General features: G+C 36.2%; 1 protein-coding gene across 1 annotated transcript; it reads left to right on the forward strand.

Moving 5' to 3' along the window:
* The first annotated feature begins 229 nt into the window (after positions 1–229).
* LOC117409424 (endothelin-1 receptor-like) lies at positions 230–18,624 on the forward strand. Its single transcript, XM_034015449.3, has 8 exons — positions 230–506; positions 1,795–2,295; positions 9,850–9,977; positions 11,086–11,284; positions 13,447–13,599; positions 13,898–14,031; positions 14,892–15,000; positions 16,880–18,624. The coding sequence occupies exons 2-8, from the start codon at positions 1,852–1,854 to the stop codon at positions 17,009–17,011; spliced, it is 1,299 nt and encodes a 432-aa protein (XP_033871340.1). The 5' UTR covers positions 230–506; positions 1,795–1,851; the 3' UTR covers positions 17,012–18,624.
* Positions 18,625–20,978: the final 2,354 nt, after the last annotated feature.

Genomic DNA, 20,978 nt, shown 5'->3' on the forward strand with positions numbered 1-20,978 from the left:
TGTGTCTGATAATGTCCTGGGATACATTTTGTAGAAAGGAAGTAAAATGAAAAAAAGTGGTCATACAACTTGTTTTTTCTTTTGGCTTTGAATTTTTTCGCAGAGGAAATGGTTGTATCGAGCATAATCTAAGAGGGAAATGGTGCAGGAACTCTTTGTTCCCAGATGCCTGCGAGCTAGTACTTTGTGATAATTGTCAGCAAGCACTGAAGTTAGGGCTGGAGCTTCCTTTGGGGGCCCAGGCTGTATAGTGGAGGTGGAGATTCACACTCCCACCCAGTCAAACTGCTCCACTCCAACTCAGAGACAGACTCCGAGGAGAGAAAAAAAAAACTCTCCACAGGAAAACCATGAGACACAATGCTCAGCACCTCACAGCAGACTGACAAACCAATTGGGATACTCATATACTTTGATAGTCTGGTAATTACGCATGTGATGTGATACGGATGTCTGGAGGGACTTCCATATTTTTTTCCCCAGAAGAGAAGAACATTGTATTAAAGGTAGGTGAAAAACTGTGCATTTATTATTTATAAATATATGTCAGTTTAGTTCTGTCACAGATGTTGTGCTAATCCTAATCAGTAATGTAAGATTAGTGGCTATCTGTTGAATCTTTAAAAAACTGTCTGGTTGGACTATGCCTGTGTATACTTTATACAGTGTATGTTATAAAGGCAGATAAGTCATAGTTCTATTTCTGGCCATAGGTTCAATTTCATTGCAGACTTTGTAGTAATGAGTAGTGATTTTTCTATAACTTGTTAAGGTGGGACAAACCAACATATATTGCTATTCCAGAACACATTTGACAATCTTTAAGAATAGAGCATATTAATGTATTGGTTTTGAGTGGAAAATGTAATTGGACTACTTTATCAATTAAAAAAAAAAGAACTTGTAGATCTATATTGCGTTTGTATTAGCTATTGTGAAATCCCTAACATCACTAACAAAAGGGAGAAGCAAATTGAGGAAACCACATAGAAAAAAGCAGTGGTTGAGCCTGCAAAACAACAAAATACTAGAATCCCCCTCTTTGGAAAATTAAATATTGGACAAAGCACACAGTCATAGGTGATGCATCTTTTTATTATTATTTAAACAGGAAATGGCACACTGAGATGAAACAGCTAGTTTCACAAAACTTGAGAACATCATGCTTACTGTATATACGGTAAATGAAAATAAATTATAACAAAAGCTATTTTATTTTTCTTAAAGTGGAGGCTGTCTTTGAGTCTGGGAATGAATTTTAACTGTTGTGATTTATGCAAGTATCTTAGGAAGTTCATAAGTGCATATTATTGCACTCATCGCGTATGATTTGTGGATAAGTTCTTTGTCCAGAACATCAATTTTAAAGAGAAAAGTTCCCTTAGTATAGTGTTAAAGAGCTACATCTGTTTCAAATATAACATATGGGCGGCAAAACTAATTTTACACTTAACAGCTGAACAAAGGCATAATAATGTCTCTTCAACATCTTGTGCTATATTTTAACATTGATCGACAGCTATGACTGCTACAAAGTCTTTGTACCCTTAAGTTTATCACATGCAGGGATAAATAATTGCCTATAAAAATAACCTTTAAACATATCAATATATACATTACTACAGTACAAAACCAATACTGGTACTGCATATTTATGACAACTATATCCTGTATATACAATACATACCAAATATAAATGACATGTTAATATGTTACTGTAACTATTTGAATGTTCCGTGCAAATCCGATCACATTCCAACTTTTTTTTTTTTAATGTTTTTTTTTTTTTTTCAGGCAAAAAACTGAGAGGATCTGGGATTTTTTGTCATTGTGCATTTTATTAATTTCAACATGGTATCTATTGGCTTAAGCATGCTGTTGGTGCTGTGCCTTTCTACAAGCAGTGTATTGTGCCAGAGCACCAGTGTGTCTTTGAGAGACTTCAATGGGACCGAGGGGGTCCCCTACACTGCTGAGCAGCTGAGCATCTACAGCACGCATTTTACACCTTTGAGCACCTTTTCGACAATTTCCCCAAGTCTGCAAATCCCAAATAACACAATAAGGATGACACCAATGTGCCATCAAAAAACTAAGATCCAAGACATTTTTCGGTATGTTAACACAGGGTTTTCCTGCCTGTTTTTCATCATTGGAATGGTTGGGAATGCCACCCTGTTAAGGATTATCTACCAGAATAAAGGTATGAGGAATGGACCCAATGCACTGATCGCCAGTCTAGCTCTTGGAGATCTGATCTACATTTCTGTCGCTATCCCTTTCACAGTCTATAAGGTAGGACATAAATTAATTGTAATCATACATAAAATTGGTCTAAATATTTAGAAATCTATATTTTACTTTTATTATATCAATGTGTATTTTCTATATTCATAATTACTGTTTGTAGATGTCTGGCCTATCACAAATACTTTGTGTGTGATCCATCCCCATCCCCTGATGGAAATATGTTATCAGTACTAGTACATGTAAAATGTATACAGTGTCCTAATAGTACATTGATTGGTTGATTAAAGTGGATTTTTTCCAAAACAATTCGATTTCGAGTAATGCCGTTATAGGATCTGTTAAAAGCAGCTGCGATAACCTAGTTGCAGCTCAGCATTGTAAGGAGGGCGTACTACGAATTAAGAGCATTTATTTGTGATTTAATGTCATCCTTGAAATAAAAATGACACCAAAACACTACACTAGACACTGTTATGAGAACAGTATTGACAAAATGAAAGTATACTCGAAAGTATGTTTTGTGTATAGTTAAAATGCCCAACCTACCCTTTTCCTCCCTTGTTTTAGACTCATTTTATAAGCCCATGTGTAATCATTGATCACTATGATACTCTTTATTAAACTGTCACATGCTATCACTTTAGTACAGGAGCTTTTATCAAATGTCGCACTATGCAGTATATGACTAGTGTTCAATTCTTGTTGGTTTGTTTTTAAAGATTAATATACAATAAAATAGTATTGACAGTTTGCTATAAATGTATAGCCGTCCGTCACATTTTAAAGCAAATATATTTCAAATCTAGATATTTAATTTCATTTTTTCGCAACACGATTTCTTCTTAGTTTCATTAGATTTTGTTGTATATTTTCGAATTTAGGATTTAGTTTTAGTAGTCTTTGGAAAAAGATGGTCATAAAGGACAGTACTACTCCAGATTGTTCACACGACACACACCAGTCTCACCCCTTGTAAATCCTGAGGGGTCATGTGAACTCTTAGCAGGAGCACAGTAAAACGTCTATTGCTCAATAAAACAAGGACACCTTCACTAACTGAACAGGCTTGTATTTCCAGCCCTGGATCTGTGAAGTAAGTTTACTTTCAAGAGTTTTTTTTGGCAGCTCTCACATATACAGCTTATCTACTTCAAAAATTATGTATGCTGTAGTCTAAGCATTTGCTACATTTTATTATACAACAGCAAATACCAAAAATATTTTTATATATATATATATATATATATATATATATATATATATATATATATATATATATATATATATACAGTGCCTTGCGAAAGTATTCGGCCCCCTTGAACTTTGCGACCTTTTGCCACATTTCAGGCTTCAAACATAAAGATATGAAACTGTAATTTTTTGTGAAGAATCAACAACAAGTGGGACACAATCATGAAGTGGAACGAAATTTATTGGATATTTCAAACTTTTTTAACAAATAAAAAACTGAAAAATTGGGCGTGCAAAATTATTCAGCCCCTTTACTTTCAGTGCAGCAAACTCTCTCCAGAAGTTCAGTGAGAATCTCTGAATGATCCAATGTTGACCTAAATGACTAATGATGATAAATAGAATCCACCTGTGTGTAATCAAGTCTCCGTATAAATGCACCTGCACTGTGATAGTCTCAGAGGTCCGTTTAAAGCGCAGAGAGCATCATGAAGAACAAGGAACACACCAGGCAGGTCCGAGATACTGTTGTGGAGAAGTTTAAAGCCGGATTTGGATACAAAAAGATTTCCCAAGCTTTAAACATCCCAAGGAGCACTGTGCAAGCAATAATATTGAAATGGAAGGAGTATCAGACCACTGCAAATCTACCAAGACCTGGCCGTCCCTCTAAACTTTCAGCTCATACAAGGAGAAGACTGATCAGAGATGCAGCCAAGAGGCCCATGATCACTCTGGATGAACTGCAGAGATCTACAGCTGAGGTGGGAGACTCTGTCCATAGGACAACAATCAGTCGTATACTGCACAAATCTGGCCTTTATGGAAGAGTGGCAAGAAGAAAGCCATTTCTTAAAGATATCCATAAAAAGTGTCGTTTACAGTTTGCCACAAGCCACCTGGGAGACACACCAAACATGTGGAAGAAGGTGCTCTGGTCAGATGAAACCAAAATCGAACTTTTTGGCAACAATGCAAAACGTTATGTTTGGCGGAAAAGCAACACAGCTCATCACCCTGAACACACCATCCCCACTGTCAAACATGGTGGTGGCAGCATCATGGTTTGGGCCTGCTTTTCTTCAGCAGGGACAGGAAAGATGGTTAAAATTGATGGGAAGATGGATGGAGCCAAATACAGGACCATTCTGGAAGAAAACCTGATGGAGTCTGCAAAAGACCTGAGACTGGGACGGAGATTTGTCTTCCAACAAGACAATGATCCAAAACATAAAGCAAAATCTACAATGGAATGGTTCACAAATAAACATATCCAGGTGTTAGAATGGCCAAGTCAAAGTCCAGACCTGAATCCAATCGAGAATCTGTGGAAAGAACTGAAAACTGCTGTTCACAAATGCTCTCCATCCAACCTCACTGAGCTCGAGCTGTTTTGCAAGGAGGAATGGGCAAAAATTTCAGTCTCTCGATGTGCAAAACTGATAGAGACATACCCCAAGCGACTTACAGCTGTAATCGCAGCAAAAGGTGGCGCTACAAAGTATTAACTTAAGGGGGCTGAATAATTTTGCACGCTCAATTTTTCAGTTTTTTATTTGTTAAAAAAGTTTGAAATATCCAATAAATTTCGTTCCACTTCATGATTGTGTCCCACTTGTTGTTGATTCTTCACAAAAAATTACAGTTTCATATCTTTATGTTTGAAGCCTGAAATGTGGCAAAAGGTCATTGATCTACACATCCTACCACGCAACTTCCAAGTGAAAAAAAAATCTAGAAATTTGTAGAAAATTAATTAAAAATAAAAACTGAAATAGCTTGGTTGGATAAGTGTCCACCCCCCTTGTAATAGCAATCCTAAATTAGCTTAGGTGTAACCAATCACCTTCAAAATCACACACCAAGTTAAGTGGCCTCCACCTGTGTTAAATTGTAGTGATTCACATGATTTCAGGATAAATTCAGCAGTTCCTGTAGGTTCCCTCTGCTGGGTAGTGCATTTCAAAGCAAAGACTCAACCATGAGCACCAAGCCACTTTCAAAAGAACTCTGGGACAAAGTTGTTGAAAGGCACAGATCAGGGGATGGGTATAAAAAAATATCAAAGGCCTTGAATATCCCTTGGAGCTCTGTCAAGATGATTATTAAAAAGTGGAAGGTGTATGGCACCACCAAGACCCTGCCTAGATCAGGCCATCCCTCCAAACTGGATGACCGAGCAAGAAGGAGACTGATCAGAGAGGCTACCAAGAGGCCAATGTCAACTTTGCAAGAGCTACAGGCTTTTATGGTCACACTAGTCAAAGTGTGCATGTGACAACAATATCCCAAGCACTCCACAAATCTGGCCTGTATTTTTCTCAAGAAAGACGACCTTGAATCCCGTTTGAAGTGTGCAAAAAAACACTCAGGAGATTCTGCAGCCATGTGGCAAAAAGTTTTGTGGTCTGACAAAACTAAAATTGAACTTTATGGCTTAAATTCAAAGCATTATGTTTGGCACAAACCCAACACAACGCATCACCCAAAGAACACCATCCCTACTGTGAAGCATGGTGGTGGCAGCATCATGTTATGGGGATGTTTCTCATCGGCAGGGACTGGGGCACTTGTCAGGACAGAAGGGAAAATGAATGGAGCAAAGTACAGAGAAGTCCTTGAGGAAAACCTGCTGCCCTCTGCAAGAAAGCTGAAACTGGGACGGAAGTTCACCTTTCAGCATGACAGCGACCCAAAGCACACAGCCAAATCTACACCGGAGTGGCTAAGGAACAAAAAGGTTAATGTCCTTGAGTGGCCCAGTCAGAGCCCCGACCTAAATCCAATTGAAAATTTGTGGCATGACTTGAAGACTGCTGTCCATCAATGCTCCCCAAGGAACTTGACAGAGCTTTAACAGTTTTGTAAAGAAGAATGGTCAAATATTGCCACCAAGTATTAACTCAGGGGGGTGAAGACTTATCCAATTATGATCTTTCAGTTTTGTATTTTTAATATATAATCTTTTTCTCAACAAAAACTTTTTTTCCCCTTAACTTTGTGGAGTATGGTGTGTAGATAAGTGGAAAAAATCCTCATTTAAATGCATGAAACTCTGAGGCACTGACACAACAAAATGTGAAAAAAGTTCAAGGGGGTGTAGACTTTCTATAGGCACTGTATATTGGTGACAGGGCAGAGGCCCTGCACACTGATAAATACAGAGCCACAGGTTTAATTGTTAAATGTTTTATTAATTTAATTAGGGACACCTGCTAGTAATTTAGGCAGGTGTATAAAAATAGGTTTTAATGTGTGTTGGACTGTCTGTGTGAAGGTTAAGGCCTGGGGGAGAGACCTTGCGAAAAGGTAGTGTGATACATGTGATACTTGATAAGTAGATGAGTTTAGGTACTGATAAACGGCTTAGCCGTCCAGTTTATAGTTAAGATGGTGTAATGTTTAACTAGTGCTCCTTGATGGAGTTAGACATTTGTTTTGTTTATGTATTTGTGTATAAATAATCACTCAGGCTCCAGAGTATTACATTTTTACACTAGAAGACGGAAAAAGAAGTAGAAAAGGTCCCAAAGAAGTGGAAAAGGTCCCAAAAGAGTCAAAACAAACCCTGGTTTGCCACTATATACACACACACACACACACACACACACACACACACACGTAGATGCCGCTTATTAACAACCGGTTCCCAGCAAAAAGTTGTCATTAACTGAAAGTTGCCAATAAACGAAAAGCCCCCGTTTTCAAGATCTGTAGTTGTACAAACATGGCACTGAAATACATGTGTTTTAAATGTTACAGTGTTAAAAAATGTACATGAGAAAAACGAAATACCCAAACATAGAACTGTACTTCACGTGTGTGTAAAACAACAAAAAGGGAGTAGGCTTATACAAATAGTACTACACAGCAAAGTACAATTGTGCTTACAATGAGTAAAGCAAACATCAAATATAATGTGTTGTACTTAAAATCAATTCTAAAGAACACAATTTTAAAATCAGAAATTGTCCAACGTTGTCTGCTTTTTACGACGTACCACCTCCCACTGTAACCTCAATTCTGCGTGCAGCTTCGTAGACAGTTTAAAGCCACAATTCTGGAATATCGTCCAGAAAATGTCCACAGCACGTAACTGTTCTTGGAGTGAAGACTCTTCGGGTTCCTCGTCTGATCCAGTATCCTGTGACTCTTCAACCTGTGGGTGCTTAGCAGCTCCGACTGCCTCAAGAAGTTGTGCATCAGTGAACTCACATGCTGTCATAACTTAGCCATAACTCAGTCCACTAGAAATACGGGGTTGCAAAGTCAGTGTGTTATAAAAGCTGCATGAAGTATGCGCATAAATCATGCAAGTGTACTCTGTAGCACTGGCAACTAGTAATGAAGTTGTCAAAAAGCGGCGTGCAGTTGCTAATATCAGAATTCCATTAACATTAAAGTCTATGGGACAGGATTGGTTCCTGGGAAAATGTTAATAACCGAAGTGAAATAGATCTTAACAATGAAGGATCCGCATACGGAAAAAAAAAACAAAAAAAACTTATGTTCAGATTTTCAAGAATATGGTATGAAAGTTAAGTACATCACAGCAATATGTATTATAATGCAGTGAGCAGTTTTGTTGAGGTTGACGGTATGATATTCTGCTTGACTGCCTCCCTGACTGTCTGTGTTCAGTTGAGACATTGAGATTCTGGAGAAGTTACACTGGTATTTAAAAAGACACAGGCGGCGCATTTGGAGGAATACAAAATAAAGGTGCAGAGCATAATTATATTACTAGGGAAACAGTATCAAATAATAACCTTGAATATCTAAATCTTACTTATCATCTGTGGAGAAGATACAAAAATGACATATATCACATATGTGTTGGCAGCAGTGTGGAGTAGTGGATAGGGCTCTGGACTCTTGACCGGAGGGTCGTGGGTTCATTTCCAGGTGGAGGACACTGCTGCTGTACCCTTGAGCAAGGTACTTTACCTAGATTGCTCCAGTAAAAACCCAACTGTATAAATGGGTAATTGTATGAAAAAATAATGTGATATCTTGTAACAATTGTAAGTCGCCCTGGATAAGGGCGTCTGCTAAGAAATAAATAATAATAATAATAATAATAATAATAATAATAATAATAATTACACAATAGGACCCAAAGAAGAGGGCTTTACTTTGTGGTAAGTCTCGCCTTGTGTAGTTAAATGTCTCGAGCAAAGGCATTTAACATAATGAAGAGTGCCTTACCAGACGATAAAGCCCTCTTATAAGGGTTGTATTGCTATTAGAAAATGGCTGCGCTAAAAAAAATAACATTTACAGTTTCTCTGTTTGTTATTTTCATGATTTTATGCAGCACTAGTTTTTGTGGCTAATTAATCCAAACGTTTTCCTTATTATTCCGTGAGTAATGCCGTTTGCTCAGAATTCCATCTGCGGTCTGGTGGCCTTCACTCGGGCTTCATTATCCCAGCTGTTGTATTTGCCAACAAGTCCAAACAAACTAAAAGAAACTGATTTACTACATTTTAGCGTTATGCTTAAACATTTATCAACTGTACAGAGCCAAATGTGCCTACATATCCATTGTTCAACCCTTCCAGTTATAAAGTCCAGTTTTCGTCACACTTTAAAAGGAGTCTTAAAAGGAGTTCAACATTAAGGGCAGGATTTTCAAAAGTTTGTAAATGATAACACCAGTGTTAATCAAGAAATCGTTATGTAGCATTTATTTGGGCATTTTCAAGCGGTTGTTATGCCTACTTCGTTATTAAATAATCATCCTAATGTGATTTCTGAAATGATGTTGATTTACAAAATAATGTTACTGTCTTAACAAGCAGGTTGTTTTTGCTTTTGTTTGCGTGGGAATTTAAAAGCAAATCCGTGTTAACTGTCATCATTTATCAGGAGTTAATTTGCACTTGAAAAAACAGGGTTTTAATTTAACGAAAGAGTGAAACAGACATTTAACAGACTGCATCTGTGACGCTGACAATACAGAGGGAGTGTACAGGACCAGGTTTAATTTCTTACAGACTACCTCGATAATTACATTTTTGTAGTTATGAGAGCCTTTTCTATACTTGTGGTTATGAATTATTTGAAACATGTTAACTGATTTATAATCTGTACAACATTTGTGTTTCTGTTTCACATGCTGTATAAAAAATTTAAATATGCAGTATACAATACCGTTCAGCAAGTTACAATACTTGTTTAAGAGTTTTATACTGGTCTAAAAAGACCAAATGGGATAAGGACAGAAGCTCATTTTTTTCTTTAGAATGGTTTTATTACACACCAGACATTTTTTGTATTTTTTGTGCATGCTTTTGTAAACTATTTCTCAATTTTATTTTAAAGCAATAACATATCTTTCTGTAGCAAGACCGTTGGATATTGTTGGTGTTTCTATTGATGATGGCTTTTTCCTTTTTTTCCCAGCTAATGGCTCAGCAGTGGCCCTTTGAAAACTCCAATCTTGGACTCTTCCTTTGTAAACTGGTGCCATTTCTCCAGAAAGCATCAGTGGGAATCACTGTTCTCAACCTCTGTGCTCTCAGTGTGGACAGGTACCAATGTCTTGTCTACTGTTTAATGAATATGCAATAATTCAGTGTAGTATTCAGTCATCCACTTGTTTTTATTGGTCAATTTTGCTTAGTCCGGAGTCAAATACTCCAGAAATAATCATGCTTCCAGGTTCATCCACACAAATAACCCAATCCTAACCTTAAATCACAATTTTAGCCAAAGCCTTTAACTTAATTCCAACCTTCAAGTCACTATCAGATTGCTGTTTTGTGTTCCAACAGGACAATTCTATAATTCTATATACAAGATATTTGTATTGCTAAATTGACAACCTGCATCATACTTAAAATCTTCAGTAAAGTAATAATTCAGCAATTATATTGCAAGATGAAAAAAGTACTCTCTTTCGTGACAGTAACTGCAGACACAGAGTACATTTAAGTTATCTTCACATTTAAGAAAAACGCTGTTGTTGCAAATCTTTCCACCAGCTCTCGACATGGCTGTTATTGTACCTGACTGTTCTGCCTCATTCTCTTCTGTTGGTGTCTTTTTTTCTTTTTCTTCATTCATTTTGTCAGTCTCTGTTTAACAAAATCTGAAAACAAGCGAGTTGTAGATTTGATGACATCATGGAAAAGGGCAGAACTCGAAACTCTGTACCAGCAATGGAAAAATGGGTACTGGTTTTTTCAGGCACTGCTTGGATATAAACCAAGATTTACACAATAAAATTAAGTTTAAAGTGTGTCGCTACTTCAAGAACAACCTAAGATATATTGTGCTATATGGCTTTATCGACTGTATTCAGATATCATTTTGGGATTCAGATATTTCCTTTGAAGTCAATTTCCTACACAATGTGTGGTGGTGAGTTCACCAAATAGAATACCTCAGACAACTAACTTTATAAACTAGTTTTGCAATCCTAGTCATGTTAATATGAAACCTGAGACACCCTGCTAAATCCAGGATAATAACCTTACTAAATGAACTACTGTGTCAAAACATATCATACTGATAGTGACTGAAACTATTGATATGCGGTTAGCAGCTGTCACTTTGCCTAGTGTTAACGGCATTTAAATGCATTTTAAATTGAACCATGCTCAAGCTAGCACCAACATTTCTTGAATCTCTTTGCAGGTACAGAGCTGTGGCTTCCTGGAGTCGTGTCCAGGGGGTTGGGGTTCCAATGCGGACGGCTATTGAGATTATCTCCATCTGGGTTTTGTCCATCATCCTTGCTGTGCCCGAGGCTATCGGCTTTGACATGATCACCTTTGAGTACCATAATGTGACGCGCAGGACCTGCATGCTCAACCCTAAAACACCATTTATAATGGTATTTATTTCTTTAAAATAATGTGTTATTTATCCCCATTCCACCATTCTTGCCTAATGCACAGGGGTTCAAAGGAAAATTATGGGGCAATTCTAATATGCAGACCATCAGATAACCTGTGCCGTTCCTGAATTATTTTTTGTTGTTGTTTAAATTGAGGTTACTAAATAAATGGTTCTGCACATAAACCAAAACTGACATGAAAGGTAGCACCAATAAAACCTAGCAAGCACTAGTTTTGTACTTTAAATCACTGCTCCAATGCAAGGTGATTTAGTTAAGTTTTAAACTCTAAACTCTGTCTGCCTGTGCTTTGTCCTGTGCCTAATAACAATTATGGTATCCATTCACTATGGTTACTAGGGAGTTTTCAGTTGGAAATGTTGGTTCAAGAAAAATAGTCAATTTAAAATCTTTAGCTATAAAATTCTTCAGAGCATCTTCTTCAGTCTGCGTTAACAGCACTTTTAATTGAACCTAGGTGTTATAAACCAGCCAGGTCACCAACAGGTCTGTTCCAATTTCAAACTGTTGTTGGGACTAGCATTTCTAGCACAGCTGCCTGCTTGACTAGACATTTGAAATTCTGCCTGTTTCCTTTACTAATCATTTAATAAGTAAAATTTAAATGTAGTTATCCCATTCGGGTTTGTTTTTTTCTGTACAGTTAATTTCACTAAACAGAATTTGGTGTAATTAACTGTAAAACTGCTCAAAGATGGGATGTGAAATACAATCTTAAAAGTTATTATTATTATTATTATTATTATTATTATTATTATTATTATTATTATTATTATTATTATTATTATTATTATTATTAATAATAATTTATTTATGTATTTATTTATGTATTTATTTATTTATTAGCAGACGCCCTTATCCAGGGCGACTTACAATTTTACAAAAGTTACTTACAAAAGTTGAGTCATAAATTTTAAAGAAAAGCTCCTATTAGTTATTCTGTGCAATGTAAACTATAATCCTCTATTCTCTCTCCCTCTGTAGTATCTTTAAAATAATTTCCATAAATAGTACTTTCTATCAAATGCCAGCTAGTAGAAGGAAACTGTCAGCACTATAAAGGAAAGGACATGCTGGTCTGTGAATCCAGGCGGTCAGGAAACAGACGTTTGATGGCATTGTGATAAACGTCGTACCAACCATTTTTAATACCCTGTATATTGCAAGTTGTCAGGACAGCTGTCCACAGATGCTACAGGAAATATAACAAAAAAAAATAAATAAAAGAAACATTTCAGTATCGTCTCTCTATAGAATAATTAACAATTCTCAACTCATAATGTGCGAGTCAGTATAACAGAGGAGCTTATTGAGGTGCTACAGTTGGAACTGGTTGTGAATTTCATGCCTCTACATAATGTGGATTCCAAAAATGAAACTGTTAAACAATAACACTGGAGTAGATTCAGCTTTTGTGCCCCAAACAGTGCCACCAGTTTTGTCAAAAAAATAAATAAATACATTCAAAAAGAATAAATAAACACAGACATAAAACCAACCACAAATATAAAATGTACATTTATTTAAAAAAAGCTGATTACTCATTTTGGTGGCAGCAGCTTCCTGGCAGTTAATTGTAGGCAGGTTTTTAGATTGAACCCACCAGCATGGACCTCTTGAAACACATGCATATCCATAGATGGAATGTTCTGTTGCTTATCTACAAAGGAGTGTGATCCAAAGTTGCCCGGCTTTTCAACTCCAGAGTTTCTATTTGAGAAATGGTAAACCTCCCCCAGCACGTTCACTTAAGCAGTACAACCCTGTGTAAGATATTATTAGCTTTCATGTCGGTTGCCTGTTTATAAAAAAAAAATACCAAATGTGGTCATAGAGCCAACATAACAAAAACAGTTGGTTTAAATTAGTGTTTCATTACACTGAAGTTTAAAAGCAGTTTTTACTTTTAACTGAAAATTCTGTCTGACATTAAAAACGCTGAAATAAAATAGGCATAATTAATATTGAACTTGCCGTTGGCAGCATAAAAACATTTTTATAATAACATTGTAAATAGAAATATCCAACAATGACTGCACAAAACACTGCAAATAAAATAAAATAAAATAAATAAGCCAGAGCAGTGTTTTGTTTTTTTTAAGTTTAATTTAATTTGAATTCTTTCTATTTTTTTCTAGTTTTATAAAAATGTGAAGGACTGGTGGCTTTTTGGATTTTATTTCTGCATGCCTCTGGCTTGCACAGCAGTCTTCTACACATTAATGACGTGTGAAATGTTACACAACAGGAAAGGAAGTCTGAGAATAGCCCTAACTGAGCATCTGAAACAGGTAAAAAGACCTACTGTACAGTACCTAGCATTTAAATACTGTATAGCCACATTTTATTTTAAGCAACACCTGTTTGAAACTAGTTTAATTACACAGTAGTCATTTTATTAATGTTAGTTGTTAACAGTTAAAATATAGTAAACTAATAGAAAATAGTAAAGAAACAAATACTTTATAGTAAAAGGGATTTTAAAGTAATAGGGGCTAAACATAGTAACATAAAAATGTCAAACCATAAGCCCTTTAAATTGCTTTGCATGCCTTCTGTTTAGTTTAAGCACTACTCCTTTTTTTTCAGAGACGGGAAGTAGCAAAGACTGTGTTCTGCTTAGTTCTTATATTTGCACTGTGCTGGTTCCCACTGCATCTAAGCAGAATATTGAAGAAAATGGTGTACAGAGATGGTGACACGGGGAGATGCGAGCTCCTCAAGTAAGTCGAAATGTTATTGTGAATTTCAAACTGAATGAACAATATGCAAAACCAAGCAGTTGTTCATTGGTACTGTGATATACTGGTAAATAAAAGCCCAAAGTGCCCTTGTTTTTCAGCCACTCACAGGCACTTACAACCCCCACCCCCATTGTAAGCTGTAAGATTTATTTTGGCTTCACTTCTTTTGTTAATAAAAATCTGCATAATAAAAATGCATTCCAAGCTGTTCTAGTAGACCACATATTTACAAAACAGCATCCCCTTAGCTCCAGGCGTTTATACTACCAGATGTGCCTCTTGTGGTGTTTACATCCCCACTGGAATGGTGAGCAGGAAAGGCAAACTTCAAATGTTGAATAGCTAAGTATTTTAGCTTGGGATGCAATGTTTTACTTGCCAAATCAGAGCTAAAAATGCAACCATTCTGCAATAACCTTATATCATAGTTTTTATGGTTTTTATGCTTATTTGTGAGCAATTATAAAAGTTACCTCCTTGTTTAAACTTGGACTATGGCAGTGGACACGGTGGTCAAAGTTAGGTTCAGTGGTCAAGAAGGGTCTGTCTTGGGTATACAGTAAGGTATTTAGATTTCCATAGTAATGCACTTTTTGGTCCATGACAGCTCTTCAATGTTGATGCAGCTGGTGGTGTTACTGTATGTACTGTACTAGGAGTATTTAGTGGGAAGCCATGTTAGGTGTCTACAAGCTACAGAGAAAACCACAATTTGTTACATTATTGTTCCACCATGACTTACTAGGCTTGCACCACTCCAGAAGGCGATTTTTCTTTTTTGCTACTCAAACAAACTAATTTAGTGGGACTAATTGTGCTTTATTTCCTCTCTCGTTTAGCTTCCTGTTGGTACTGGACTATGTTAGCATAAATTTGGCATCAGTAAACTCCTTTATAAACCCAATAGCTCTGTATTTTGTGAGCAAGAAATTTAAAAATTGCTTCAAGGTATGTATTTTTTTTCTCTATCAATTCACCCACTTCTCTTAATATGAACAATTATTTTTCATGCACTGATTAAATGGGCAGTTCTACAGTGATAATCATGTCAGTGATGTTTCTGTCACAAGTAGGGATGGGCATGTGTAATTGTTTGTTCAAATAATCAATTTGAAAATTGTTAATTGTTTAGAAAATTAGTAATTGTATGATGTATCTTGTATTGTAACAAATATAAATGGTCTGAACAGACACATTAACCCCACTAAGCCTGCCGCTGCAGCCCAACATATAAATATTAAACAAATAAATATTTCTTACTATAGCTCTAAATTACTCAAGCTCTGAGTCCTAACAAAAAAAAAAAACCAGGAGTTCTTAAAAATGTATAAAAAATATCACTCATACCACGACAGGTACCAAAGGCATCATTGTTTTGATCACGGTACTGAACACTAGCAAATTATGTTAACGCGAGTTCTGTGTAAATGGGGTAAGCCGCTAAACTGCCGACACTGAACTGGCAATGTTGTTGTGTGTAAATGGTGAATTTAAAAAACGAAATACGGCATCATTGCAGGCACTGATCCTGCATTTTCTGTGGGAATACGGCTTGAGTCAAATTCTCACTTTGCCATAAAACACTGAACTACTCGAACAGCATAGGGACAATAATGGGACAAGGCGACTTGGTGGTCCAGTGGTTAAAGAATAGGGCTTGATACCAGGAGGTCCCCGGTTCTAAATCCCGCTCAGCTACTGACTAACTGTGTGTGACCCTGATCAAGTCACTTAACCTTTCTGTGCTCCGTCCTTCGGATGAGACGTAAAACCGAGGTCCTATTGTAAGTGACCCTGCAACAGCAGTTGTGGATGATGCATAGTTCACCTCCTAGTCTCTGTAAGTCAGTTTGGATAAAAGTGTCTGCTAAATAACTAATTATTATTATTATTATTATTATAATTATTATTATTATTATTATTATTAATAATAATAATAATAATAATAATAATAATAATAACCACCTGCAGAAAGAGGCCCAATCACATTATGTAAGCATTATTTTTAGCCAGTGGCACGGTGATCTAAAGTATAATAGTGTAATCATTTAGTAAATTAAAATATACGGAAATGCCCATCCCTAATCAGAAGGCATAAGCCAGTTAACTGACTTATGATGTAATTTTGCCAGGTAAGGTCACGCTTTGCACATATATCTTGTTGCCCTACCTGTGTGGGACTAAAACGTGCAGCCTGTATCCATTTCCTATTTCCTTGGGGAAGCTTGTGCATTGCTTGTAGCTGAAATAAAATGCAGGGTTTTTCAAAATGCCTGGAATCTTGTTTTAAACAAACACTGAGTACTGCACATTCTTAGCATTGCCTATACTCAACCTAGTACAGCACAAAGAAATATGCCACATTGCACAGAATGGCCTTGTCCCTTTCTAAGCTGTTACGAGTATCTGGTGATGCATTTGGTGTGACGTTATTGTTTACAAGTAATCTATAGTAGATAACATAGCATTGAGCTGTAGAGTGCTTTTAAAATGCATCAGTGAGGATGTTTAAAATGTGTGTTTAAGCATATCTTTGAACATAGACTAAACAAACCCTTAAAAGCGAATGATTCCAGATCGGCCTTCTGAGTCGACACACCCAAATAGGGAGCTCTCCAGATATGTGCATTTGAAGTTCAAAGGTTATTTGTAATTATCAAGTGGCATTCAGTTCTTTGTTAGATTCCTGTAATACATAGGTTGGGCAACCAATGTACAGTATGCTAGAAATAGTTTCATTAAATATTAATGAAAACAATTGCAGATAAAAAAAAAGTTGCTCAGCTGAAATGATTGACTTTCATGTCTTATTTTATTTGTTCTACAGTCATGTCTGTGCTGTTGGTGTCAGAGCACGAACAGCATGGTGCCAATGAACGGGACAAGCCTACAATATAAAATCCAGGAGCCTAACAACCACAACACAGACCGCAGCACACGCAAGGACAGTGAAAACTGAAAGGAACTGGTCGCACTACACATCAGTGCGGCAAACAAAGATATAATTTAACCAGTTGTTATGAAGTCAACTTTAATGAAACGCTTCCATTGACCGGAAATATGCACTGCATAATAAAGCCAGGGACCATATAATCAGCTGCAACTGGGTTTGTTAAAAGTCCAAAACACCCTAAGCTCCACGTGTTTGTTTTCCCTTGATGTGAATGGGATTCATAGATTTTAAAGAAGAAAAGGCAACATGCTGGTGTTTTAGCATAAGCTCTTGAATTCCTGTCAGCGCTTCATGTAGAGTTTATAGAAATATATGCATTTTATATAAATTATGTTAATCAGTAATTAGACTCCGGACAGAAGGTGGTTTGAGTTTTTGGAGGTTACAAGAGATTTATGGTTCAGTATGAGTCATATCTGATGTCACCAGCTTTATTTTCATTTCAGCAGAAAGGGTGTAGGAAGTGGGCAGGTCTGGATTAAACAAAAGGCTTTGTGGGCAATTGTGTATGACCCGTTGCTTCTATTTACTGCAACAAAGGGGAACCTCAGCAATACATAATAACTAGCCCCCTAAGTGCATTGCTTGACTTTTTCTAATTCTTGTACAGTAATTGGAATCAGGACATTTATTAAACATAGCATTTGCATTGGGGAGAGAGAGGGGACGATATAGCGTGCGTGTGCATGTATTAGAAAGAGATTAATATGTATGTTGCAGACTCTCCACAGCTTTAAACTGTATTATACCAGAAATGTATTATTATTTTAATATTATACACTGTTTTTTAAAGATAGTTTGGGTGTTAGTTATGTCAGTCTCAGGCTGGGATGCTGACCATTGAGAGCAGTGTTATATTAATGACAAAGACCCGTCTGTGTTAAACCCTTATTTAACGAGAAGGTGCCAATTATTCACCTTTACACTCCTATGTGAGGACTGTCAGAACTCCTCAGTTATAAATCTGTATCATCAACATGTTACACTGTGTTAATCTATTTAGCGTGTTATACACCACATTGCAAGTATCACACACACACAAGGGCTCAAAGAGGTGAATTCCATTCACGCAGTAACATTTCGCCTTTGAAGGACTTTGTTTGAATCTGTCACTGTCTAAGTCACTGTCAAACTTCTTTAGAGGACAGTAGTCCGTCTATAAAAGACAGCACCCTTTAATTTGGCACTGTTGGCATTAGGCAGCTGAAGGCAAAAAAGGTGGTTTTAAAGCTGGCCCCTTCAAATAGGGTGGTGCCTTCATTAACCTTTTTTGCCTTGTGCTCCTTCATTAATAAATTCATCTTTCATAGTCCCTTTCCCATGGTAAAAGCATAGCAAAGTGTAATAAAATATAGTGAAAGCTTCGTAAAGTTATGGTAAAGTATATTAAAATAATAGGAAACCATTTTAAACTAGTAACCATGGGACAATCATGGGAAAATGGCAAAATTACAGTGATAAACTTTTATAAGGGGTAGGCTGCTGAAAGAGGATTTTTTGAAGGCAGAATACCCCATTCCATGACCATTACAAACCTATGTGATGTGGATAACTAGAAAGACTTCAGTCTTCAGTGCTGCAAATACAACCTGTTATCCAGCCCCAGAATAAAAAATATTTATAAAAACAAATAAAAATACATATCCTATTTAATAGTTATCTAGCATATAAAGACAATAAACCTCTTGCATTATTAATGCAAGCACTTACAATATAGTTTAAAGTTTATATTTTTTGTGGAATGCAATATGCTGAATATCTCGTCAAATGAAGTTGTCAATACCTGGTTCCTCACTTGTACAGAATAACATTGCTAAGCACATGCTGTGCTCTTGTATTCATGTGTTAAAGTACATGTACTGTTATCAGTATCCTTGGATAAAAAAAAAAAAAAATAACTGTAGTTTTGCCTTGGTACTTTATGCATGGAGTAAAACCTTTGCGCTGACACATATTTCCATGAATTTGCCAACATGATAAATAGCTCCTACTTAATGGAACTACAGTACCTGGAGTCAAGCAACTCTAGAAACAACTATTGGGTTTAATCTATGTTATTTTGTTTTATTTTGTAAAGAAACACTAAACCCACTATATTCCCATAAACAGCAAAATATGGGGTCAGCTCTGTTAATGTTTAAATACTTAAAAACTGTCTGGCAAAATAGATTTTGTATCCACAAATGGTATCACTAAAACACAATATTTATTTTGATTTTATATAGTATTTCCTGGGAATTTTGAGTATGTATTATTTTTTTTTTAAATAACAAATATATAACAAATAAGCCCTACATTACAAATTACATTATTGGGGTCTATTAAATTGATCTAAATCATATAACTAGGGCTTCTGATTTTCGGTTTTAACCGATAAAACCCGATAAAACACCCCCGATACAAAAAATGGTTAATCAATTCACGTTGACTTTACCTCGTTCACATTTAAAAAAATAAAACCTACTACAAAAATAATAATAAATGCATTTCCCTGTGCTGCTCGGCAATGTCCCGCATTCCTGACTTGTATCTATCATTGATTAGTTCTGAATACTTTAAACCCGCCCCAACTACTGAGTGACAGCACATTCCTACATTTCTATTGGAGACTCCGCTTGAAAGATTTAAAACGAGATTACAATCAGGATGGAGGCTTTTTAGCGGGATTTAAAGCTGTATTACAGTTAAAACACGGAGGATTTGAAACAGAATTGTGGCAAAATGTACAAAAATGCGTACACACACAAACCCCAGAAGAATGTGCCCGTGACCATAGGGATTTTGTTGTGGAAGACATCAAAGCAAAGAAGGTACAACTTAAGTGTGCAAGTACTGAGTTACTACTATACATATTTTGACACACACACACACACACACACAAAAAAAAAACGCTCAAGCATTTTGGAAAGTAACCGAAAACACTAATTTCATACAGTATATCAAAAACGAAAGTCCCCCAAAAAAACAATTTATATAAAACTCGAAAATAGCTAAAAATAAGCACTGAAAAATACAATTAATAAAACCCGAAAAACAGAAGCCCTAAATATAAGCATTAAAGGAGTTCCAATAATACTGTTGTAATGTGTTAGTTTCAGTAAAGGCAGAAAAGCAATCAAAATTTAAAGACGAGGATTAAAAGGGTGGCTTTATGTTGGAGACGAAATGCTTTATTATTCCTCACAGAGCTTCCTGCTGAAGTAATCTGACATGAGACATTTTTGAGAGTTGGAACAATGAAAGGAACAACAAATTTAACCAATCACACAAGGAGGACTACAGCAGAGTTAAAAGCTTTCTTAGGAGTTCTGTACATGTGGTCTAGCAAGTGTAAGTGCTGAACACGCACCAGCAAAGTTTAACGATCATGAAAGTCAACAGATTCAGAGCAAACCTGAAACACATTAGACAGTAAATACACCACAAAATTGTCGTAAAGTTCTTTTGTGAGAACGTGTAGAAAATTAGTCTTCTTAATGTTAACAACCTGACTCCGATGTCATCTGTTTGCCTTTCAGGGCAACTATAAAAGCAAAGATGTTTTTAATTGGATGTAATTGGTGTGTCAGGTAATTATTTAGAACCTGCCAATCAGAGATAATTGAAGAAAGCACCTCAACATTGCTTATTGGCCATCTGTAACCAGTTTGATCTCAGAAGATTTCACAGATGTGGTCCCACTATTCACCTGCCTTTAAGCAGTAGAAATCCAGATGTTTCCTTTTATCTTCTAAAACATCTTTCAGCAACATATTAGAATACATTACTAAAAACTGAATTTAATTCTAAAACTTATGGTTTAATCTATAAAAGATTTCAATAGCCTTGTGTTCTAGTGGAAAATACCAATTTCAGAAAAAGCTGATAAACATTTGGTGTGCTCTGGTTTCATGAACAGTTTATGTGGGTGAGCTGCAGCACATATTCTGTTTTTATATGTTTGTTTATATGCACACTCTTTTGAGGTTTGTTG

This window comes from Acipenser ruthenus, chromosome 2, assembly GCF_902713425.1.
Source record: "Acipenser ruthenus chromosome 2, fAciRut3.2 maternal haplotype, whole genome shotgun sequence".
Taxonomy (NCBI): domain Eukaryota; kingdom Metazoa; phylum Chordata; class Actinopteri; order Acipenseriformes; family Acipenseridae; genus Acipenser; species Acipenser ruthenus.

Excerpts from the sequence above, each read along its gene's own strand:
- LOC117409424 (XM_034015449.3), top strand. The coding sequence starts at position 1,852 with ATGGTATCTATTGGCTTAAGCATGCTGTTGGTGCTGTGCCTTTCTACA. Across the intron at positions 13,600-13,897 it reads TAACTGAGCATCTGAAACAG|AGACGGGAAGTAGCAAAGAC; the intron begins GTAAAAAGACCT and ends CTTTTTTTTCAG. Across the intron at positions 15,001-16,879 it reads AATTTAAAAATTGCTTCAAG|TCATGTCTGTGCTGTTGGTG; the intron begins GTATGTATTTTT and ends TTTGTTCTACAG.